Source organism: Bos javanicus, chromosome 16 (assembly GCF_032452875.1).
Source record: "Bos javanicus breed banteng chromosome 16, ARS-OSU_banteng_1.0, whole genome shotgun sequence".
Lineage (NCBI taxonomy): Eukaryota > Metazoa > Chordata > Mammalia > Artiodactyla > Bovidae > Bos > Bos javanicus.
Window position 1 is genome coordinate 4,407,236 of NC_083883.1, and position 18,712 is coordinate 4,425,947.

The 18,712-nt window shown below is 48.5% G+C and overlaps 1 protein-coding gene and 1 pseudogene across 2 annotated transcripts in view; one reads left to right on the forward strand and one right to left on the reverse strand.

Moving 5' to 3' along the window:
- RAB7B (RAB7B, member RAS oncogene family) overlaps positions 1-14,706 on the reverse strand; it is a 28,456-nt gene extending 13,750 nt beyond the window's left edge. Inside the window, exons 1-4 of one of the 2 annotated variants that reach the window (XM_061382028.1) lie at positions 14,321-14,706; positions 4,127-4,195; positions 3,502-3,628; positions 2,555-2,770 (exon numbers count right to left, since the gene is read on the reverse strand). In XM_061382028.1, the coding sequence (XP_061238012.1) occupies positions 2,555-2,770; positions 3,502-3,628; positions 4,127-4,179 (396 nt within the window). In that variant the 5' untranslated portion in view covers positions 4,180-4,195; positions 14,321-14,706. The remainder of the gene's footprint in view (positions 1-2,554; positions 2,771-3,501; positions 3,629-4,126; positions 4,196-14,320) is intronic. The other variant, XM_061382027.1, reaches the window with a different exon arrangement.
- Positions 12,166-12,364, forward strand: LOC133227503 (large ribosomal subunit protein eL39-like; annotated as a pseudogene).
- Positions 14,707-18,712: the final 4,006 nt, after the last annotated feature.

Sequence of the window (18,712 nt, forward strand, 5' to 3'; positions counted from 1 at the left end):
TGGTCTCTTTTTCCCTTCCTCCTTTTGCCTGCTCTTCAACCTCTGACAGCCCCCTGGTTCTTCAGCCTCTCCTGGTCTCTCTTCTTCCTTCTATGGGTCTCGGTGCCCTCACGGCTCTGTTCTTCAGCTACTCTTGTCTGGAAAAACCCTCCCTCAGGTCCCTGGCCTTCACCCCATGCACTGCTGTTGAAGAAAACCACAACCCGGACTCCACTCAGCTGGTCTCCTGGTCTCTTCCCTTAGCGGAGCCCTTGCTGCACCGTCAGTCCCGCGCTTCGTCCTTGGCCAGCTCCTTCACCTGTTTACAGAGTGCCTGGAGCAGCCTCACCATGATTCTCAAGACTCCTTCTTGCCTCCCTTCCTCCTCCCTCTCAACAGAAGATGCTGCCTCTTATCTCACTGAGGGAAAGTTAGACTCTCAGTCTCGAACACCCCTGACCTCCCACCCCATGACCTACAGAAGCAAGATGCTAAAATGGAAGTTGTGGCAGAGACACTACCATCTGATAGATGCCGGATATCAAGTTGGTTGGAAGAGAGCCCACCCATGGGACCGTGCACATTTCCAAAGGTTGATGAGCAAGAATCTGCTGAATGACTCCAAGCCCTCCGGCATGGATAGAAAAAGATGGAAAAGGAGGGTTTAGAAAGGATATTTTTTGCAGAGAACTGTGTTGGGGGAACACTGACACAAGAGGAAGACCATATAAAGCTTCAACTCTGACCAAAAGAGGGCTTCGGGGAGGCCACGTGACAGTTGGTGGCTACAGTGAACTGGTGTCTAACTGCACCCGTGGGGCTTAAGGTGAAAGGCATCAGGGCAGGGAGAGGACAGTGCCCTGAGAATGAACTACCCCGGGCTATCAGTGCGGCCAGCACGCACCGGTGCGCCCTGGGAAGGGGAGCTCGCCAGCCTGCGGCTGTTACAAAGCCCGTCGGAAGAGCATCTGCCGGAGAAGCTGAACTGTAGGATGGAGGATGGCTCTTAAACTCCTAAATTAGAAGCTGAGGAGAGAGAGGAAGAATATGCAAGACCTTTGCCATGGGAGGTACATTTAAATGTTCCACTGGAGGCTTCTTAGGACCCAAAGGAGTCACCCACCAAGAGACAGCGTGACATATCTGCTGGAGCGCACGAGACAGCACCAGTCAAATAAGGATTTCCCTGACCTTCTGACCACTTCTCCTCTTTCTGCTTCACTCCTAACAGAGCCTGAAACCAGAATCATCCTGAGAAGGGGAGCACGTGTGGATGCGTAAAGCTGACAATGGGACCTGCCTCCTAGGCCACTGTGTTCTCACCTGCTGCTGGCCCCAGTGCGGAAATTCGAGACTGCTTGGCTGGTGAATGAATTTAGGACTTAGACTCTTATTTGAGATTGAGGATTTGTACTTAGAGAATTGACACTAAATTTGCAACCTGTAGTAACCAGAGAATTGATGACTTCTGTATTTCTATTTCCAGCACAGACTTCTCCTTTGAAGTTTCATTCTTATGTGTTCTAAAGCCTACTGGTCATCCCCAATCAGTTGTTCTACAAGCTCCTCAAACTCAGCGTGTCAAACCCAAACTCGTCTTTCTCTCTGAACAGGAGGCTCTTCCTTATGGAGGGGGTGGCTTAGCTGGAAGTACCCTTATTCACCACCCACCCTTCATCCTTCCAAATGATGCCTCGGTTCTCCTATCACTGTTTACTTGAACCCTTTTGAAAATGTGGTTCAAATATGATGACTTAGCTCCCCATTTATTGTCTCTATTTGAAACACTAAGGCAGCTTGTTCAAACACTCTTTGTGGTGTCTTTTGGGTTTTGTTTGGCACAAGAACATCTTTTATAAATTAACTTACTTTTACTCTTTTCTTATTAGTAGGCAATGATGAACAGAGCTTGACTCAATGCCTGCAATAAGTAAATACCCACATAGATGTGGTCACTGCCGTCATGGAGCAAGCAGATCATTTGTTAAGCGGTTAGCCAGATGATGTAGAATATGCTTAAGCTAATAAAAATACAGATTACTACTTTCTGAGAATATTTGAAGATTCAAGGAGGCATAACTACAGACTCCATATCTGACCTTGGGTAGAACAAATATTCTACCAAAAAAAGAAATACTACTCTACAGGTTAATTCAAATCCCACCTGCCTACTTCTTAGGCCTTCATTCTTCCATTCCCGGTCTCTAGACAGAATTGCCTTCGGTTCTCAGCTCATATCATGATGCTATTTCTTACCTTTGCTGATGCTATTTCTTACGTTTGCTCATGTTGTTTCTTCAGCCTGGAACCCGCTTCCTCTAGGAAGCCCTTTGTATACCCTGGATTTGAGTAGATGGTTGCCCTTTCCCTGTGGTTCCCAAGGTGTTCTCTATGATTGCTCATGATTTACCATATTGCATCATAATTACCTTTAAAATGCTCCATTACTAGACTGTGAAACTCTTAAGGGAAGGACTATGCCTGCTTCAGCTCTGTATGTGTGGGACTTAGCTCAGCGCCTGGCATGTAACTGGTCCTCACATGTTTGGTGAATGGATGAATGAGCCGACGGTACCTGCCGGTCTTCCAGATCGATCTTGTTCCCCAGCACCACCATGGGGTAGGGCTGCTCCATTGGAATGGTTTTGGCCAGAACATCACCCCGCCAGGTTTCCAGGGCTTCGAAGGACTCCAGATCAGTTACATCGAAAGCCAGGACACAACCATCAGAGCCTTTGTAGAATGTAGACACCATGGAGCGGAATCGCTCCTGGCCGCCTGTGTCCCAGATCTGGAAGGGAAAGAGCAGTGGCCCCATGGGGCTGTGATGAGTGGCTGAAGGGACGTTCAACCAGGCCACCTCATGTCAAAGCTTCCTTTCTGGGTAAAGGCGCATGCAGTCCTTTCATGCACGGACATGACTCTCTGTCATTCATGTACACTACAGAATCTCTGCACTAATATTTAGATTCCCTGATAGTTCAGACAGTAAATAATCTACCTGTAATGCAGGAGACCCAGGTTCGATCCCTGGGTCTGGAAGATCCCCTGGAGAAGGGAATGGCTACCCACTCTAGTATTCCGGCCTGGAGAATCCAATGGACAGAGGCGCCTGGCGGGTTACAGTCCATGGGGTTGCAAAGAGTCAAACACGACTGAGCAACTAACACTTTTAAGAGTACTGTCACATCTGAGCCCTCATTTTCTCCCAGGTCAGGTGTGAAAGTACTCCTGAATAACAGGCTTTGCAGACACTCTCTGTTGCTGCTGCTCAATCCTGCTGATGTAGTGTGACAGCAACCATAAGGTCACGAGGTCACAAATGGGCAGGACTGTACTCCATTAAAACTTCATTTTCAAAAGCAGATGGAGGACCAGATTTGGCCCATGAGTTGAAGTTTGCTGACCTATGCTCTGGATGACTCTATTTCTGGGTGCACATTGCTGCGTGAGAGCCTGTCCGGGAACTGTGGGCTGATTTCCAGGCACGTATGTTGAGGAGGGGATGGGAGGGCTGCTCACCTGCAGCTTCAAGGTTGTGTCCTCCAGTATGATAATCTTGGAGAGGATGCTGGCCCCCAGCGTGGTCTGATAGTCTTCGTAAAACGTCTTATGCACATATCGGTGGAGGAGGGAGGTCTTTCCAACACTGAGAGGAAAAACCAGGACACGTGAACACACCCCCCACACCATTCTCAGCATCTTGTCCGTCTCACCACCGTTTCTCTCTGAGACTTTGAATTTCTAACATTTGCAGTTTGAGGAGCAAGGGACTAGGGAATGGACTCTGGAAATAGGGACCAAAGTGAGCAGAGAAGTTTGTAGAGAGCTGAGTGCCTCCCAGCAAAATGGTCAGGCATTTCCTGTGTGTGGCGAGACGGAGGAAGGCAGACATGCTAAATGGTTTGCCCAGTTCACGTACCCGGTTACTGTGGCGTTGCCGCACAGCTGGGGTCAGAAACCAGGTGGTCTGACTCCCGGCCTGTTTCTCCCACCTCAGCTCCCTTCCTTGGGGTGGAACGCCCTCCCTGGTGCCACTCTGAATCAGAAAGGGACCCGTGGAAGCGGGCAGCACATCCTGGATGTCTCACTGTCCTTGGAAGGGGCTGCTTCCCAGACCCCAGGCCCCGGGCTGAACTTGGCTTACCCCAGGGCTCCAATGATGATGAGCTTGAGGTCCACCTTCTTCCGAGGATTCATGGAGGGGCTTCAGAATCTGCAGGGAAACAGAAGTTGTCCTCAAGCTGGCCAGAGGCCCCTGTGGCCTTTGTCACTGGGGCTGGCCTCTCCTCTCCCCTGCCACATGCAGATTAGTACCAGGGGCTGGGGTGGGCTTGTTCTGTGAAGAAGGCAGATGACTGAGCAACCCTGACACACTCCCTGCCCTCACTTCTCCTGGGGGTCTCCCTGGGGCTGGAAGGATGGTGCCCCCACGGGACAGGCTCTCCTCTCACCTTTAGCTCCACCCTCCCTGCTGTTGGAGGCAGCAGCCTGGAGCACCAAGACTGCACTGGACTGAACAGAGGCCTTGCAGACAGACAAGCCGCGAGCCGGGAAGGAGGGCCGTGCGGGAAGAGGAGATGGGGGTGGGACAAGGGGCCCATTGTTCCGATGCAGAGACGCCTCTGGTGAAGCGGTGCCCTCCCCCAGCCCGAGGTGCTGCTGCCTTGGCAGAATCAAAAGGCTCTTCTCTCATGCAGCTGGTGGGGGTGTAACTGGTACATGTTTCTGGAAAGCTGCTTGGCAGCAAGTAAGGACAGCCTTAAAAATGTCCCCGCCCTCCACTTCTAGGAATTTGTTCTAAAAAAGTTATCTGAAATGCGGGCAAAGGATCTTGTTCAAGAATGTGCTTCCCCAGTGTCATTTATAAACATCCAACAATTAAGAAATGGTTAAAAAAAATTATGGCACAGAGTGAACTCTTAAGCAGTCATTACAATGGAGTTTGTGAGCGTGTTATAATAATGCGGGAAAGTGCTTATGCCATGGGATCTAAATGAAAAACAAAAGACACTGAACTGTAGAAACCATACCCCCATCCCCATCCCCATCCCCAGTACTGAAATGAGTTCCTGTGGTATGCTTAGTCACTCAGTCATGTCTGATTCTTTGGAACCCCATGGACTGTAGCCCCCCAGGCTCCTCTGTCTATGGGATTCTTCAGGCAAGAATATTGGAGTGGGTTGCCATGCTATCCTCCAGGGGCTCTTCCTAACCCTGGGATCGAACCCAGGTCACCCGCATTGCAGGCGGATTCTTTACAATCTGAGCCATCAGGAAAGCCCAGGAATACTAGAGTGGGTAGCTTATCCCTTCTCCAAGGGATCTTCCCAACCCAGGAATCGAACCGGGTCTCCTGCATTGCAGGCAGATTCTTTACCAGCTGAGCTACCAGGGAAGCTTGAAATGAATTACTACCTGCATGGAAAAAGTTCTAGAAGGAAATATATAAAAAATGTAAGTGATTAATTCTGGGTGGTAGAAAACTACATGATTTTAATTTTGTTCTCTATACTTTTTCGGAGAAGGCAACGGCACCCCACTCCAGTACTTTTGCCTGGAAAATCCCATGGATGGAGGAGCCTGGCAGGCTGCAGTCCATGGGGTCGCTAAGAGTCGGACATGACTGAGCGACTTTGCTTTCACTTTTCACTCTCATGCATTGGAGAAGGAAATGGCAACCCACTCCAGTGTTCTTGCCTGGAGAATCCCAGGGACGGGGGAGCCTGGTGGCTGCCATCTATGGGGTCTCACAGAATCGGACATGACTGAAGTGACTTAGCATAGCATAGCATAGCATACTTTTTAGTGCGTTTCATTTTGTTTGTTTTTTTTTTACAGCAAACATGTCAAACATGTATTGTTCCTGTAAGAGGAAAATGCTTATATGTATGTTTATATATATATGAGTGCATGCTAAACCACTTCATTTGGGTCCAACTCTTTGTGCCTCTATGGACTGTAGCCCGCCAGCCTCTTCTGTCTGTGGGCTTCTCCAGGCAAGAAAACTAGAGTGGGTTGTCATATTCTCCTCGAGGGGATCTTTCAGATCCAGGGATTAAACCTGCATCTCTTACATGTCCTGCATTGACAGATGGGTTCTTGACCACTAGTGCCACCTGGGAAGCCTCGTGATTATACATGCTGCTGCTGCTGCTAAGTCGCTTCAGTCATGTCCGACTCTGTGAGACCCCATAGACGGCAGCCAACCAGGCTCCCCCGTCCCTGGGATTCTCCAGGCAAGAACACTGGAGTCGGTTGCCATGAAAATGAAAAGTTAAACATATATACATACAAATTATATATTTATGCATATATAATTATTATTTTTAAGAAGATAAAGCAAAACTGTTTCAGGGAATTGTGCTTACTTAGCTCTTTCATTCCACCCCTATGTACACACACATATGTACTATTCCCAACTCCCGGGTCTTCTAATCTCAGATGCACTAGATGTATGTGAGTTAACCTTGATCCGACTTTACTGGTTAAGGTTATCAACTTGAGTTTCCCCGGTACTGGGAAAAGCTCTCCCTTGGACGTCCTGAGGGTTTGGTTCCAGTTCTCACTTTGCTGCTGGGGCCTGTTACTTCCTGTCTTTGAGTCTTGGCTTTCTGACTACAGAATGAGCCATCTGGGACCCAGTGACCCAAGGCCCCTTCTAGTTGAAAAATGCTTTATCTATTGGAGTTGTAAGTCGCTGGGCCATGAGAGACTTGCCCTGGACACTGGGAGGAGCAAAAGACAAAGCAAATAAGCGATAACAGCAGAGAGAAAGTGGAAACTGTCCTGACCAAAGCCTGGAGAAAGTGCTGTGAGGGTGTGTGTGTGTGTGTGTGTGTGTGTGTCTGTGGTAGCCGGCAATCCACCTGGGCCCTGCAGAAATGACACATGAGGTTGGGGGAATACTTCAGAGGAGAGAATGAAATAATCAAGCTTGGGGGATAGGTGAGTGGAGGACGTGGATGGTTTGCCTCAGGAAGGGTGAGGTGAGAGTGCGGGGAGAGAAAAGCCTAGGAAGGAAGCAAGGTTAAGGGTCATGACTATCAGGCCAAGAATCTTGTCAAATGCTTACTCATTTGTCATACGTTTCCCACACTTCAGACAGGCAGAGGAAGAAAAGTCAGGCTACTAAGCAGGGCTGGTATGTTGTAATGGGGTCACTGCCCACCAGAAGCCAGCTGCAGGATAAGTGACTCAGAAGCTCCTAAGGGCACGTGTCTCTAAGCATCAGTCACCACTCAGGAAAGGGAGCGAGGGTGGGCTCCTACCTAAAGGCTTTGGTGTAACCTGCTAACTTCGCCTCAGAAGCCAGTACAGAGCCCTGGGGAGTCAGAAAACAGTGGGGCAGGGGAGTGGGAAGGGAGCCAGCACTGGCTGAGCATCCACAGGGGCTGCTCTGTAGGACCTGGAGAATCCTGAGCTTCAAAATGAGTACAACGGGGCTCAGAGAAGCCAAGTCACTCATAACTCATCTCAGGCCACACACGCAGCGTATGGATGAGCTCATGTGTGACCCGGAGGCCAGAGAGGCTGCTCTGTGCATGTTGCCCCCTGACCTCCTGAGCTCGAATCTGTGGAATCCGTGTGCGCTGGATCTAGGGTATTCGACTCAGGTCTGGTAAACCCCAACCAAATCCTGGTAGAGCTGTAGGGGACCGAGAGAAAGGCAGCCAAAATGGTAAGAGGCACAGCAGAAGCTGAGGGAATGGGCTGCTGGACAGGAGCTCTGGTGTGCAGACTGACCACAGGGGTCCGTGAGCATCCTGAAGCAGAGGAGTGAGACATGTCACCACACAGCCATCAGCACTCACTCTAGGCTAAGGTTTACTTGCCTGGTGTTGTGCAGAGCACTATGTGAATATGGAAATAATATGCATATCATCATGAGGTTAATAACACATAGTACATTATTATAATGCATTTGTGGCACAAATTAAGGGCTCAAGAAATGTGAGCTATCTGATGGCTATTATTTATACCCAAAAATAGCCTGGGGGATTGATGCTACTATTATCTCTGTTTTACCACTGAAGAAGCAGGTGTTTAGAGAAGCCAGGTATGTAGTTCACCTCTAGAAGCCGTCTGTGAGTGGCAGAGCCTACGTTAATAGTTGCTGGGATTTGACTCCAGGCCTAGCTCCAGAGAACACACTCTTAACTGCTAAGTCCTGCCTATTGCCTTCTGCGAATCTGCAGTGAGGATCACACACCCTTTTGGTGCCCCTGTCAGAGTCTTGGAGGCTGGATGGCTTGGGATTGACATGGTGCGGCCGAGCCGGGGTTGAGGGCAGGGGAGGTAGAAAGCGTATGTGAATAACAGAAGATCAATGTCCACTCTGTGTAAAGAACTCTACAGATGACAATCAAAGACAACACAGAACATAAAAGTGAGCCAAGAATAAGTAAGCAGCAGAGATCTTACAAATGATAAGTAGTAAGTTTTGAGCGGTACTCACTTTTTAGGGATATGCAACGTTAAAAAATACTACTTTTTCCACCCACCAGAACAGCAGAAATTAAAAAGATTGATGATAGGGACTTCCCTGGTGGTCCAGTGGTTAAGAATCTGCCTTGCAATGCAAGGGATGTGGGTTCAACTCCTGGTCAGGGAACTAAGATCTCACACACCATGGAACCGCTGAGCCTGTATACCACAACTACTGAACCTGCAAGCCAAAACTGGAGAGTCCGAATGCTGCAGCGAAGATCCTGCGTGCCACAGCTAACTCCTGGCACAGCCAAATAGCTAAGTAAGTAAATAATAAAAAAGATTGATAATAACATGGGGAGAGGGGAGGAGAAGGTAAGATGTATGGGAAGAGTAACATGGAAACTCAATTACCATAAGTAAAATAGATAGCCAATGGGAATTCTATGTATGGCTCGGGAAACTCAAAAAGAGGCTCTGAACCAACCTAGAGGGGTGCGGTGGGGAGGGAGATTTAAAGGGAGGGGATATATGTATACCTATATCTGATTCATGTTGAGGTTTGACAGAAAACAAAATTCTGTAAAGCAATTATCCTTCAATTAAAAAATAAACAAATTAAAAAAACTAACTGTAAAAAAAAATTAGTGTTGACAAATGGGTGGGGAAAAACTTGTTTATTGCTGATAGACTATGAATTGGCACCATCTTTTTGAAGGGCAATTTGACAAGTAACAACATTTAATAGGAACATACCCTAGATTCTAATTTTAGAAGTGTATCCAACAGAAATACACATATGCTTAAATACACATTTTTTGTAAAGGTAATTGCTGAAGAACACTGTAACCTAAATGTCCATCAGTAAGAGACTGTGGCATTAAATTATGATCATTCATACTCTGGAATACTAGGCAGTTTTCAAAGGAGTCAATTAATGAAGTGGAAAAGGATGATGACTTAAGTAAAATAAAATCACTGAACATTTTGTACAGTATGATCCCAATTGTATAAAAACGAACAACAGCCCTACATATGTGATCATATGTTTAATATTATATTTATGCTTGTCGCACAATACACAGACATTTTATTAATTCACTCCTTTAAGAAAAAAAAACTGCCTTGTCCTGTAATACACAGAGGCTTCCCTCATAGCTCAGTCGGTAAAGAATCTGCGTGCAATGCAGGAGACCTAGGTTCAATCCCTGTTTTGGGAAGATCTCCTGGAGAAGAAAATGGCAACCCATTCCAGTATTCTTGTCTCGAGAAATTCTCCATAGAAATGCTGAATTATCATGGCTCCAGTGTCACCCTGAACCATGCTCTTAAGACATTTGAGGGGACTTCCCTCAGGTCCAGTTTTGGGCTTCCCTGGTGGCTCAGATGGTAAAGCATCTGCCCACAGTGTGGGAGACCCAGGTTCGATCCCTGGGTCGGGAAGACCCCTTGAAGAAGGAAATGGCAACCCCCTCCAGTATTCTTGCCAGGAAAATTCCATGGATAGAGAAGCCTGGTAGGCTACAGTCCATGGGGATGCAAAGCGTTGGACACAACTGAGCTATTTCACTCTCTTTCATTCTTTGCGATACACAGAAAGCTATGAATAGATACATACTGAATGATTAACAGGAGGTTGGGAAAGGTAGATTAAAGGCTAGGAGCTATTGTTTTATTTTATATACATCCTGCTAAAATTTGTTATACTAGTCTAAGTTATTGTAATTTAAAACATCTGATAAAGATAATATTCCTTTAAAAAGAGCAGGTGGATGGATGGATAGCCCAAAGTCATCTGACAGGATAGTCACGTTTGTGTCTGGGGCAGGAGAGAGGCCTCTGGGGATCATGGCATAATCATGAGTTTCAGAGTCAGGATTTTCATCCCACCTCTGTATGCTTGTGGCCTCGGGAGAGTTTCCTAATCTTGATGAGTCTGTTCCCTTGTGGGTAAAATGGACACCCCTCATGGCTGAGGCTGATTCTGCAGGGTAGCCCATGGGTCACGTTCTTACAGCAAACTGAAAGGACCCAGTTAAATGGCTAACCGTGGCGGGGGACACAGGCCGGATCCACAGTGCCCGCTGCTTTCTGCGGTGCAGACTCCCACCATGGCTGATTTCAAGTGACCGGTGTGGATCCTGCTCCAGTATGCTAGAGACGGACCCTGAAGCCCACCTGGTGCCACCTCCCATACCTCCCCATATTCATGGAGACATGGACAGATGTGCCCCCAAAGAGCTTCCCTCCATGAGGGGAGGATTTCCCCCAGAAGCCGCAGAAAGAAGGCCCAGCTCCTCTGCTCCACGCCAGCCCTCCTGAGATTCATAGGGTGGCAGTTTTACTTGAGTCTTTTCTTCTCCAGATTCTAGCTCACCTCAGCTTCTACTGAGCTCCCTTGCCTACCACTACCTAGTTCTTCCCCTAACGTGCCCTCCAAGTGTGCTGCCAGGCAGCTCTCCCCCTACCCCCTGACGGCAGGGATTTGCTGCGGGGGCTGTTTACAACAGCAGGTCGCCCCCTCCTGCCGGGAGCCGTCTCCCGGCATATTGCATATTGAGCACATATTGCATATTGAGTGCAGCACCTTCACAGCATGATCTTTCAGGGTCTGGAATAGCTCAACTGGAAGTCTATCACTGCCAGGAGCCAGCGTGAGGAACTCCACCCGTGGCAAAGGTCATGAGGAAGGAGGCTCAGCATGCGCAAAGGCGGGATCGAGCCTCAGGAGTCCCCCTGGAAATTCTCGAGCATCTACCCCCAAAACCAGAGTCTGCCTACTTTCTGCTTTGTGCTTTCACCTACACCTCTGACTTTACGGGGGGCTGTCCCCCACTATCTCTCTCTGAAAAAAGAGTTAGCTTACAGCTCCAGTTAATAATTCCTGGGTGTGACAGTGTTTCAACCTACAAACTCCTTTGGAAGTTCTCTAGCCTGCCTGAATAGGTTTTTCTGGCCACATGTGATTGTTCAGAGCCTCCCAACTGTGAGAGGCAGGAGATGTTCTAAACTGTCTAAACACAGATTCCTTTGAGCAGTTAAAAGATTGATTAGAAATTGTATTGGTGAAGGGATTTTCACTTGTTGGGCCAATGTTTGCTGCTAAGTCTCCATATCCCTTACCTGCTGTGTCCCTGGCAGTGTGTTGATTAATATAATTGGTGTAAGTAGTAGCTTTAATGTTTGTAACCCTGGACCCTTGAGTTAATTCTTTTTTGTTGTAGCCCACCACACCTTTGCCCTATAGGAATGCAACTTCAATGCTTTTGGAGGGTGGCGCCTGCCTAATCACCTTTAGAGAAAAATAAGTTTTCTGAAGAAAGGGTCTTAAAATGTTAACAGGCCTCTGGGCCAGAAGATGATGCAAATCACCTAAACTTTTGCATATGATAAGTTTGCAGGAAGAAAGCCTGGCTTACTGCATGACTCTACCCCTTCCCCCATTACCCTCTATGCATAACTTAAGGTATAAAAACTACTTTGGAAAATAAAGTGTGGGCCTTGTTCACCGAAACTTGGTCTCCCCATGTCGTTCTTTCTCTCACCTTCTGGCTGAATTATTCAGCCTCTTTTCTCCACTGAATTTCCTCACTGAGCTATCCTCATTCTATTACTCTTTATATCTTTGGTGACTATTTAAATAAATAGGTCGCCGAGGCCGTCTCTCCTTCGAATACCCTGGATCAGCCGGGGCTGGACCCTGGCACCCTCCCCTGCTCCACCCCTCGCTGTATGTGGTTGACTCTGTTCCTCACCATGCCTTCTCACAAGAGTTTCAGGATCAAGCAATTCTTGGCCAAGAAACAAAAGCAGAAGAAATATCCCATTCTCCCAATGGATTCACATGCCAGCTGGTAATAAGATCAGGTACAACTCCAAGAAGAGACCTTGGAGAAGAACCCAGCTGGGTCTGTAAGGAATCCCACGTGAGAGGGTCCCATGTTGATCCGGTATAAAGGTCACTGCTATTTGTTGTATACATAGGATAAATCACTGCTAATCCAGACAGCTGGGCACATTCTACTGGGGAAAAAATGTTTTTTCTCTTTGTTTCTGTGTTTATGCATTGGTAGCGTGGTTCAGTAGTAAATGTGTGAGTCCTTATATTTGAAAAATAAAACAGCCTGGTCCTTGGCCCCAGGATAACTAGCAGTAGGAGTGTGACCAGACTGCATCCGTGGTGACAGAAGGTGGCTTGTGGGTAGACACTGGCTGGGCTCACCAGGGAAGCGTGTGCTGAAGGGTTCTAGCCTTGGCTGGGCTTTGGCAGTGGCTGTCCTTTTAAGCTTCCTCCCTCCCAACCCAGCTGACTCAGATGCTTTAAACCAGTGCATCCTCCTGGAGGCCAGACTGAGTCATCACCCTCCACTGTTAAATAACAGAGAAAAGCAGATTTGGAAAGCAGAGCCCCTGTTCAGCCAGCCCAGGCCCACACAGAACAGAGTCTGCCGGGAACTATTCTCCTGCCTGGCAGGACTTGGCCTTGCCCATCTGCTCAAGCTGCAGCGTAACTGATTGCCCGGAGAGTAAAAAAGAAAGACGGCGCTGGTATCTCCCCACGCACCTCACCCCTCCACGCAAGTATTTTCAAGCCAGTCTCCTAAGGACTCTTGGACCTGCTCTGCTTTCACCTGCCCACTTTCCTTCTCTCTCTGCCCTTCTGGCCCCAACCAGGACCCAGACACAAGCTTCTGCCTCCTTGGTGTTGGGTGAGGGGTCACTGCTGCGGACAGGGAGGAGGGATGAGAGGCAGTGAGCAGGGGCAGATGAGCATTCGGCAGCCGGCAAAGCCTGCCCCCTCCTCCCACCCCATGGCAGTGCCTCCTGTCTCTGCTCCCACGCCTTGGCAAATCACAGAGGTATCCACCCAAACACATAAATGGGGTTTACAATCTTGGGAGCAAGTTTGTCTTTGAAAAGAGGCTATCAAGACAGCACAAGTCTTTATTGCCTCTCAGGAAGGCTTGCCAGTCCACCTCACCCACCCCAAACCTAGCAGGTTTAGACCTGCTCCCTCAGGGAAGTGTACCGAAGTCTTGGTTTCAGGAGGCTCAGCACTCCCGTTCTTTAAGTTCTTTGGGCGTATTAGTCTTATCTCCCCAAGTAGACTGTCAGTGCCTAGAGGGCAGGACAATGCCTCACACCTTTCAATCCCTCTAAAGAGGCTGACCCATGCCAGGAATATTGAGTCTTCAATAAATAGTCATCTATCCATCCATCCATCAGGATATGTACTGCGTGCCTACCACACATCAGTACTATGGAGGTCGAAGATATAGATCAGTCACTATCTCCGCGGCACTTGTGTGATGGGGAATGGATTAGCCACTCCAAAGCAATTATTTTTGTTAATATACAATGATGCCTAGCAATTATACAACACTTTGCAGTTAACAAAACGCCATCACAGCCCAGCGGGCTCCAGAGTCGGGAACAACTAGCTTGAGGTGAGCCGAGACTAAGCTCTGAGTCTATTCAACTCTGTTCATTGACTCCCCGAGCCCTGCAGAGCTACGCGAGGAATATTTACGATTTAGAACAAGAGGGACGCTTTCCTACTCCAGGAGTTTCCTGTTTCCCCTCGAGACCCTTGGGTCGACCCGGTTCCCTCCTGGAAGGTGCCCTGTTAGTGTGATGGGGTGCTGAAGGACCCAGCCCTGCTGGCTCCATCTCTGCCCTCCTCTGACTGTGTGGCCAGCTGCACCGTCCTGCCCCCTGCCTGAGGCCAGGCAGAGCCCCGACCGGGCAGGCTCCCTGGGCTGGGCAAGCAGTCCTTTCTGCCTTGGCTTGTTGCCACCCCTGGGAGCTGCTCAGGCGTGGAGGGGTCTCTGGGCTGGATCTACGCTCCACAGCTGCCAGATTCGAAGCCTCCCTTTCCTCCAGTCCTCCCCACACCCACAAACCCAAGTACCTCTGGGGTTGCTGAAACAGACAAAAACCAGGAAAAGCTTCCAGAGTCTTTTCAGCCTCCGATGGCAGGTGGGGGGTTCTCTCTGAGTCTGGAGGGCTCCTCTTAGAACAGCAGTCTCAGCTAGATCAAAGGAAAAAGGCTTTGGGAGCAAACTTGTTGAGGCCAAGTCACTTCCTTCTGTTTTCCTCCTCTCTCTTTATGCACAAACTTGGGAAAGTTGCAAAAGAGGCTGGGCCGGTGTGACCTCAGCTGTGTGGGTGGAGTGGGTGGGGAGGATGGAAAGCTGGGCTTCCTAGCAGACTGGATCTAGGGCCCGCTGAGAACTGAGTTTACAGAGACTCTGGGCCCTGAGGCAGGGCAGGACAGGCGGGGCGGATGGCAGGGATGAGGCAGGAGAGGCCTGAGGATCTGAGTCTGTGGCTCAGAGGGTCTGTTACCATAAAAAGCCTCTGGCTGTTTTTAGGAACTTCTGCAAATGCTGCTGGAAGCCAGCCAGTAAAGCTGCCCTTCTGCTGGTTGAATTATCAGACTCACGTGTGTCCTGCCGTCAGCCTGCTAGGGAGAGGTTCTGGTCCTCACACCTTGCCCTCACTCTTACGCTGCACACGCACACCATATCAATACCTCCCTCCCCACCAACCCCCCACCCCCGACACACACACACATAACCAGACTCGTGAGATGGGAGGCAAGTCCTGACATCTCCCCAGGCTTCTCAGGTAAGAGCGTGTGACCCAACCCGAAGTTCTTAGGAACCTACAGTGAGTTAAAATGTTAGTGTTCCCTAAAGCTCAACTTCTCTGTACACCAGTACCAAATCAAATCCCAGAGACAGACTTTGGGGTGAAGCAGAAAAGGATAGTTTTATTACTTTGCCAGGTAAAGGGGGGGACACAGCAGGCTAATGACCTCAAAATTGTGTGTCCCAACCTAAGAAGATGGTGAGAGGTTTTATAGTAATTGTTCAAAGAAGGTGTGATCAGCTCATGGACATTCTTGGATGAGGTAAGTAGAAGTCAGTACCCTCATCCTTCAGGTCCAACTGGTCTGGGGTCTGTATGCCTGTGGGCGGCATACCATTGATAATCCTTAACTTCTCTCACCTGGAGGGGGTTTCAGTACCTGCAAATAGCTTAAAGATAGTGTTGTGTGTATCTGTTGATGGAAAAACAGGACTTTGCCCCAAGGCTGGTCTGCATTGCTTCTCCCTTGTCCTGCATCCCCTCCCTTCCCTAACTAACAACTCCTTGAAACTGCCCATTGGCGCTCAGGGTAGGTCACAGAGGCTGAATGAAGGCTTTTTCCTATAATCAAAGAAATGAAGGACACAGAAAGATTCTGTGCCTTTGAAGCTGTTAGGTGTCATTTCCAGAGCCTCCGAAGAGCCTGTGCCATAGTCCTTATGTCCCAGTGCAGAGAAGAGTTCAGTGGCAGCAGAGAAGTGGTTTGTCAGAATAGGCTGCTGCTGAGGCTTACAGGTGGCAGCTGAGAAATGCCGCACCCGAGAACCTGGTGGGCTACAGTTTTATAATCAAAGGAAAAGTAGGAGCGGGAGAAGAACTGCTTTGTCTTTCCTGAGTAGACATCATGTTTCCATCAGCAGCTCCTCCTCCAGCGTGAGCAGGGGAGTTTTCTCATCCCTCCGGGGTCAGGCGAGGTCCACAGTTACTGTTTTTCCATGTGTGCAGAGAGCGTGTCCTAGGGATCATTAACACACTGAGCTCACTGGGCAGTGCATGCTCTCTTGCCATCATTGTTTCATTGTTTGGGGGGTGTCGCGTGCTTCTGTTGTGTGGTTTTGTTGCTAAGCAAGCCTGCTTGGTTTTGTGGTTAAGCAAACCTACTTTCTTGAGTAATCATTAACGTATAGGGGTCTCCCATATTTTTTTTTGGCAGCTCCCTAGTGGGATTAACTATTCAGTCACCTACTTTGTCTGGTTACTCCCTATCACCCTAGAGTCCCACAGGGTCCTGCTCAGTACCATTAGCGTGAGGTTCATTTGAGCTGCCTGTAACTATGCCTTGGGGGACTATGGTTGGCAGATTAAAGGGGAATAAAGTGAGTTTCACTTCAGTTCAGTTCAGTCGCTCAGTCATGTCCGACTGTTTGCGACCCCATGAATCGCAGCACGCCAGGCCTCCCTGTCCCTCACCAACTCCCGGAGTTCACCCAGACTCACGTCCATTGAGTCAGTGATGCCATCCAGCCATCTCATCCTCTGTCGTCCCCTTCTCCTCCTGCCCCCAACCCTCCCAGCATCAGAGTCTTTTCCAATGAGTCAACTCTTCGCATGAGGTGGCCAGAGTACTGGAGTTTCAGCTTTAGCATCATTTCTTCCAAAGAAATCCCAGGGCTGAGCTCCTTCAGAAAGGACTGGTTGAATCTCCTTGCAGTCCAAGGGACTCTCAAGAGTCTTCTCCAACACCACAGTTCAAAGGCATCAATTCTTCCGCACTCAGCTTTCTTCACAGTCCAACTCTCACATCCATACATGACCACAGGAAAAACCATAGCCTTGACTAGACGGACTTTGTTGGCAAAGTAATGTCTCTGCTTTTGAATATGCTATCTAGGTTGGTCATAACTTTCCTTCCAAGGAGTAAGCGTCTTTTAATTTCATGGCTGCAGTCACCATCTGCAGTGATTTTGGAGCCCCAAAAATAAAGTCTGACACTGTTTCCACTGTTTCCCCATCTATTTGCCATGAAGTGATGGGACCAGATGCCACGATCTTCTTTTTCTGAATGTTCAGTTTTAAGCCAACTTTTTCACTCTCCTCTTTCACCTTCATCAAGAGGCTTTTTAGTTCCTCTTCACTTTCTGCCATAAGGGTGGTGTCATCTGCATATCTGAGGTTATTGATATTTCTCCCGGCAATTTTGATTCCAGCTTGTGCTTCTTCCAGCCCAGCATTTCTCATGATGTACTCTGCATATAAGTTAAATAAGCAGGATGACAATATACAGCCTTGATGTACTCCTTTTCCTATTTGGAACCAGTCTGTTTTTTCATGTCCAGTTCTAACTGTTGCTTCCTGACCTGCATACAGATTTCTCAAGAGGCAGGTCAGGTGGTCTGGTATTCCCATCTCTTTTGGAATTTTCCAGTTTATTGTGATCCACTTGCAAATGAGGTGAGTCCAGATCCCAAGGAACCCCTCTAAGGCTTATAATAAGTTTATACACTGGGGATGTGCCTGCCCCTCATCCGCACATTCCTCCTGAGGTGAGATTTTTCGCTCCTCATGAGGTCCATCCTTTGTTTAATAGTCCTCATTGTTAGAAAGTTCTTCCTTTATCCAGTCTGAGTCTCCAGTACTGCTTCATCGCTGCTTACTGTCTAGGTCTGTTTGGTCAACTAGACTACACATTTCTTAAGGGTGGACTTAATATCCTCGAACCCACACCTAGCCACATGTAGTGACAGATACAGGGCCTGGAAAGGAGTGTTTGATGGAACAAAACCTCTAGTTGAAACTTGTTTCTTTGTTTCACTGGCAAACATGCCTGGAGGGAGGGTGCAGTGATTTTCATGAAGTGTAATAATTGGACAGCATACATTAAAGTTGGAAAAATTCCAGGGCAAATTCCTCGTGGTTACTTAAACTGAAAGGGTGTATCAGTTCACCCTCAGGACAACCACTGGTTTCTGACAGCCGATTTGCTTTTAAATGGGTGCCCTTTGGAATCCCCCGGCCCCCATTCTTCTTTTCTGAGACCCGGTTTTAAATGACACGTGTGTGCTGGGGGAGGGGACAGACAGGTATCTGTAAAGCTATAGAAGTACATTTGAGCCTCTTTAGGGAGCATGTAGAAGTGATCATGGGCCCCTGGCTGCTGTGGGTGCTTGTGAGCAGGGGAAGTGGGCTGTCCTCAGCTGATTTTGAACGTGAGACCGAAACTTAAATTTTCAGGAGATGATTGCAGAACTGCCCTTAACGCCTTGGGAAGCCAAGTCACCAAGCACCTTTGGGCTCTAGTCTCTGCTTCCTCTGTCCACATGGATCAAAAGTCAGCAGCTTCCCCTCTCTCCCTCTGACGCAGGCTCCACTGGAAAATGGCATCTGGCCTCTGCTCTGTGGGGGAGGCCCTGACTATGTGTTCATTGAATTTCCTTCTTTTCTTTCTCTTTCACGCGTCAGACCCTTCGTGGGGACACAAAATGGATACTTGGTATTTTATCAGTGGGAATAAGACATGGTGCAAATAATGGTATAAGAAACACAGCTAAAGGGTTGTGATTTAAAGGATCTCAAACAGGAAAGCTTTGTGGAGAGGAAGGATTTTCATGGGAAGATGCAGGCCTTGGGAACATGTGCAGATGCGTGGTATGTGGCCAGGGAGTGAGGTTCACTATGAGAAGTGGTCTTGGTGGGGGACGGCGTGGGCCCT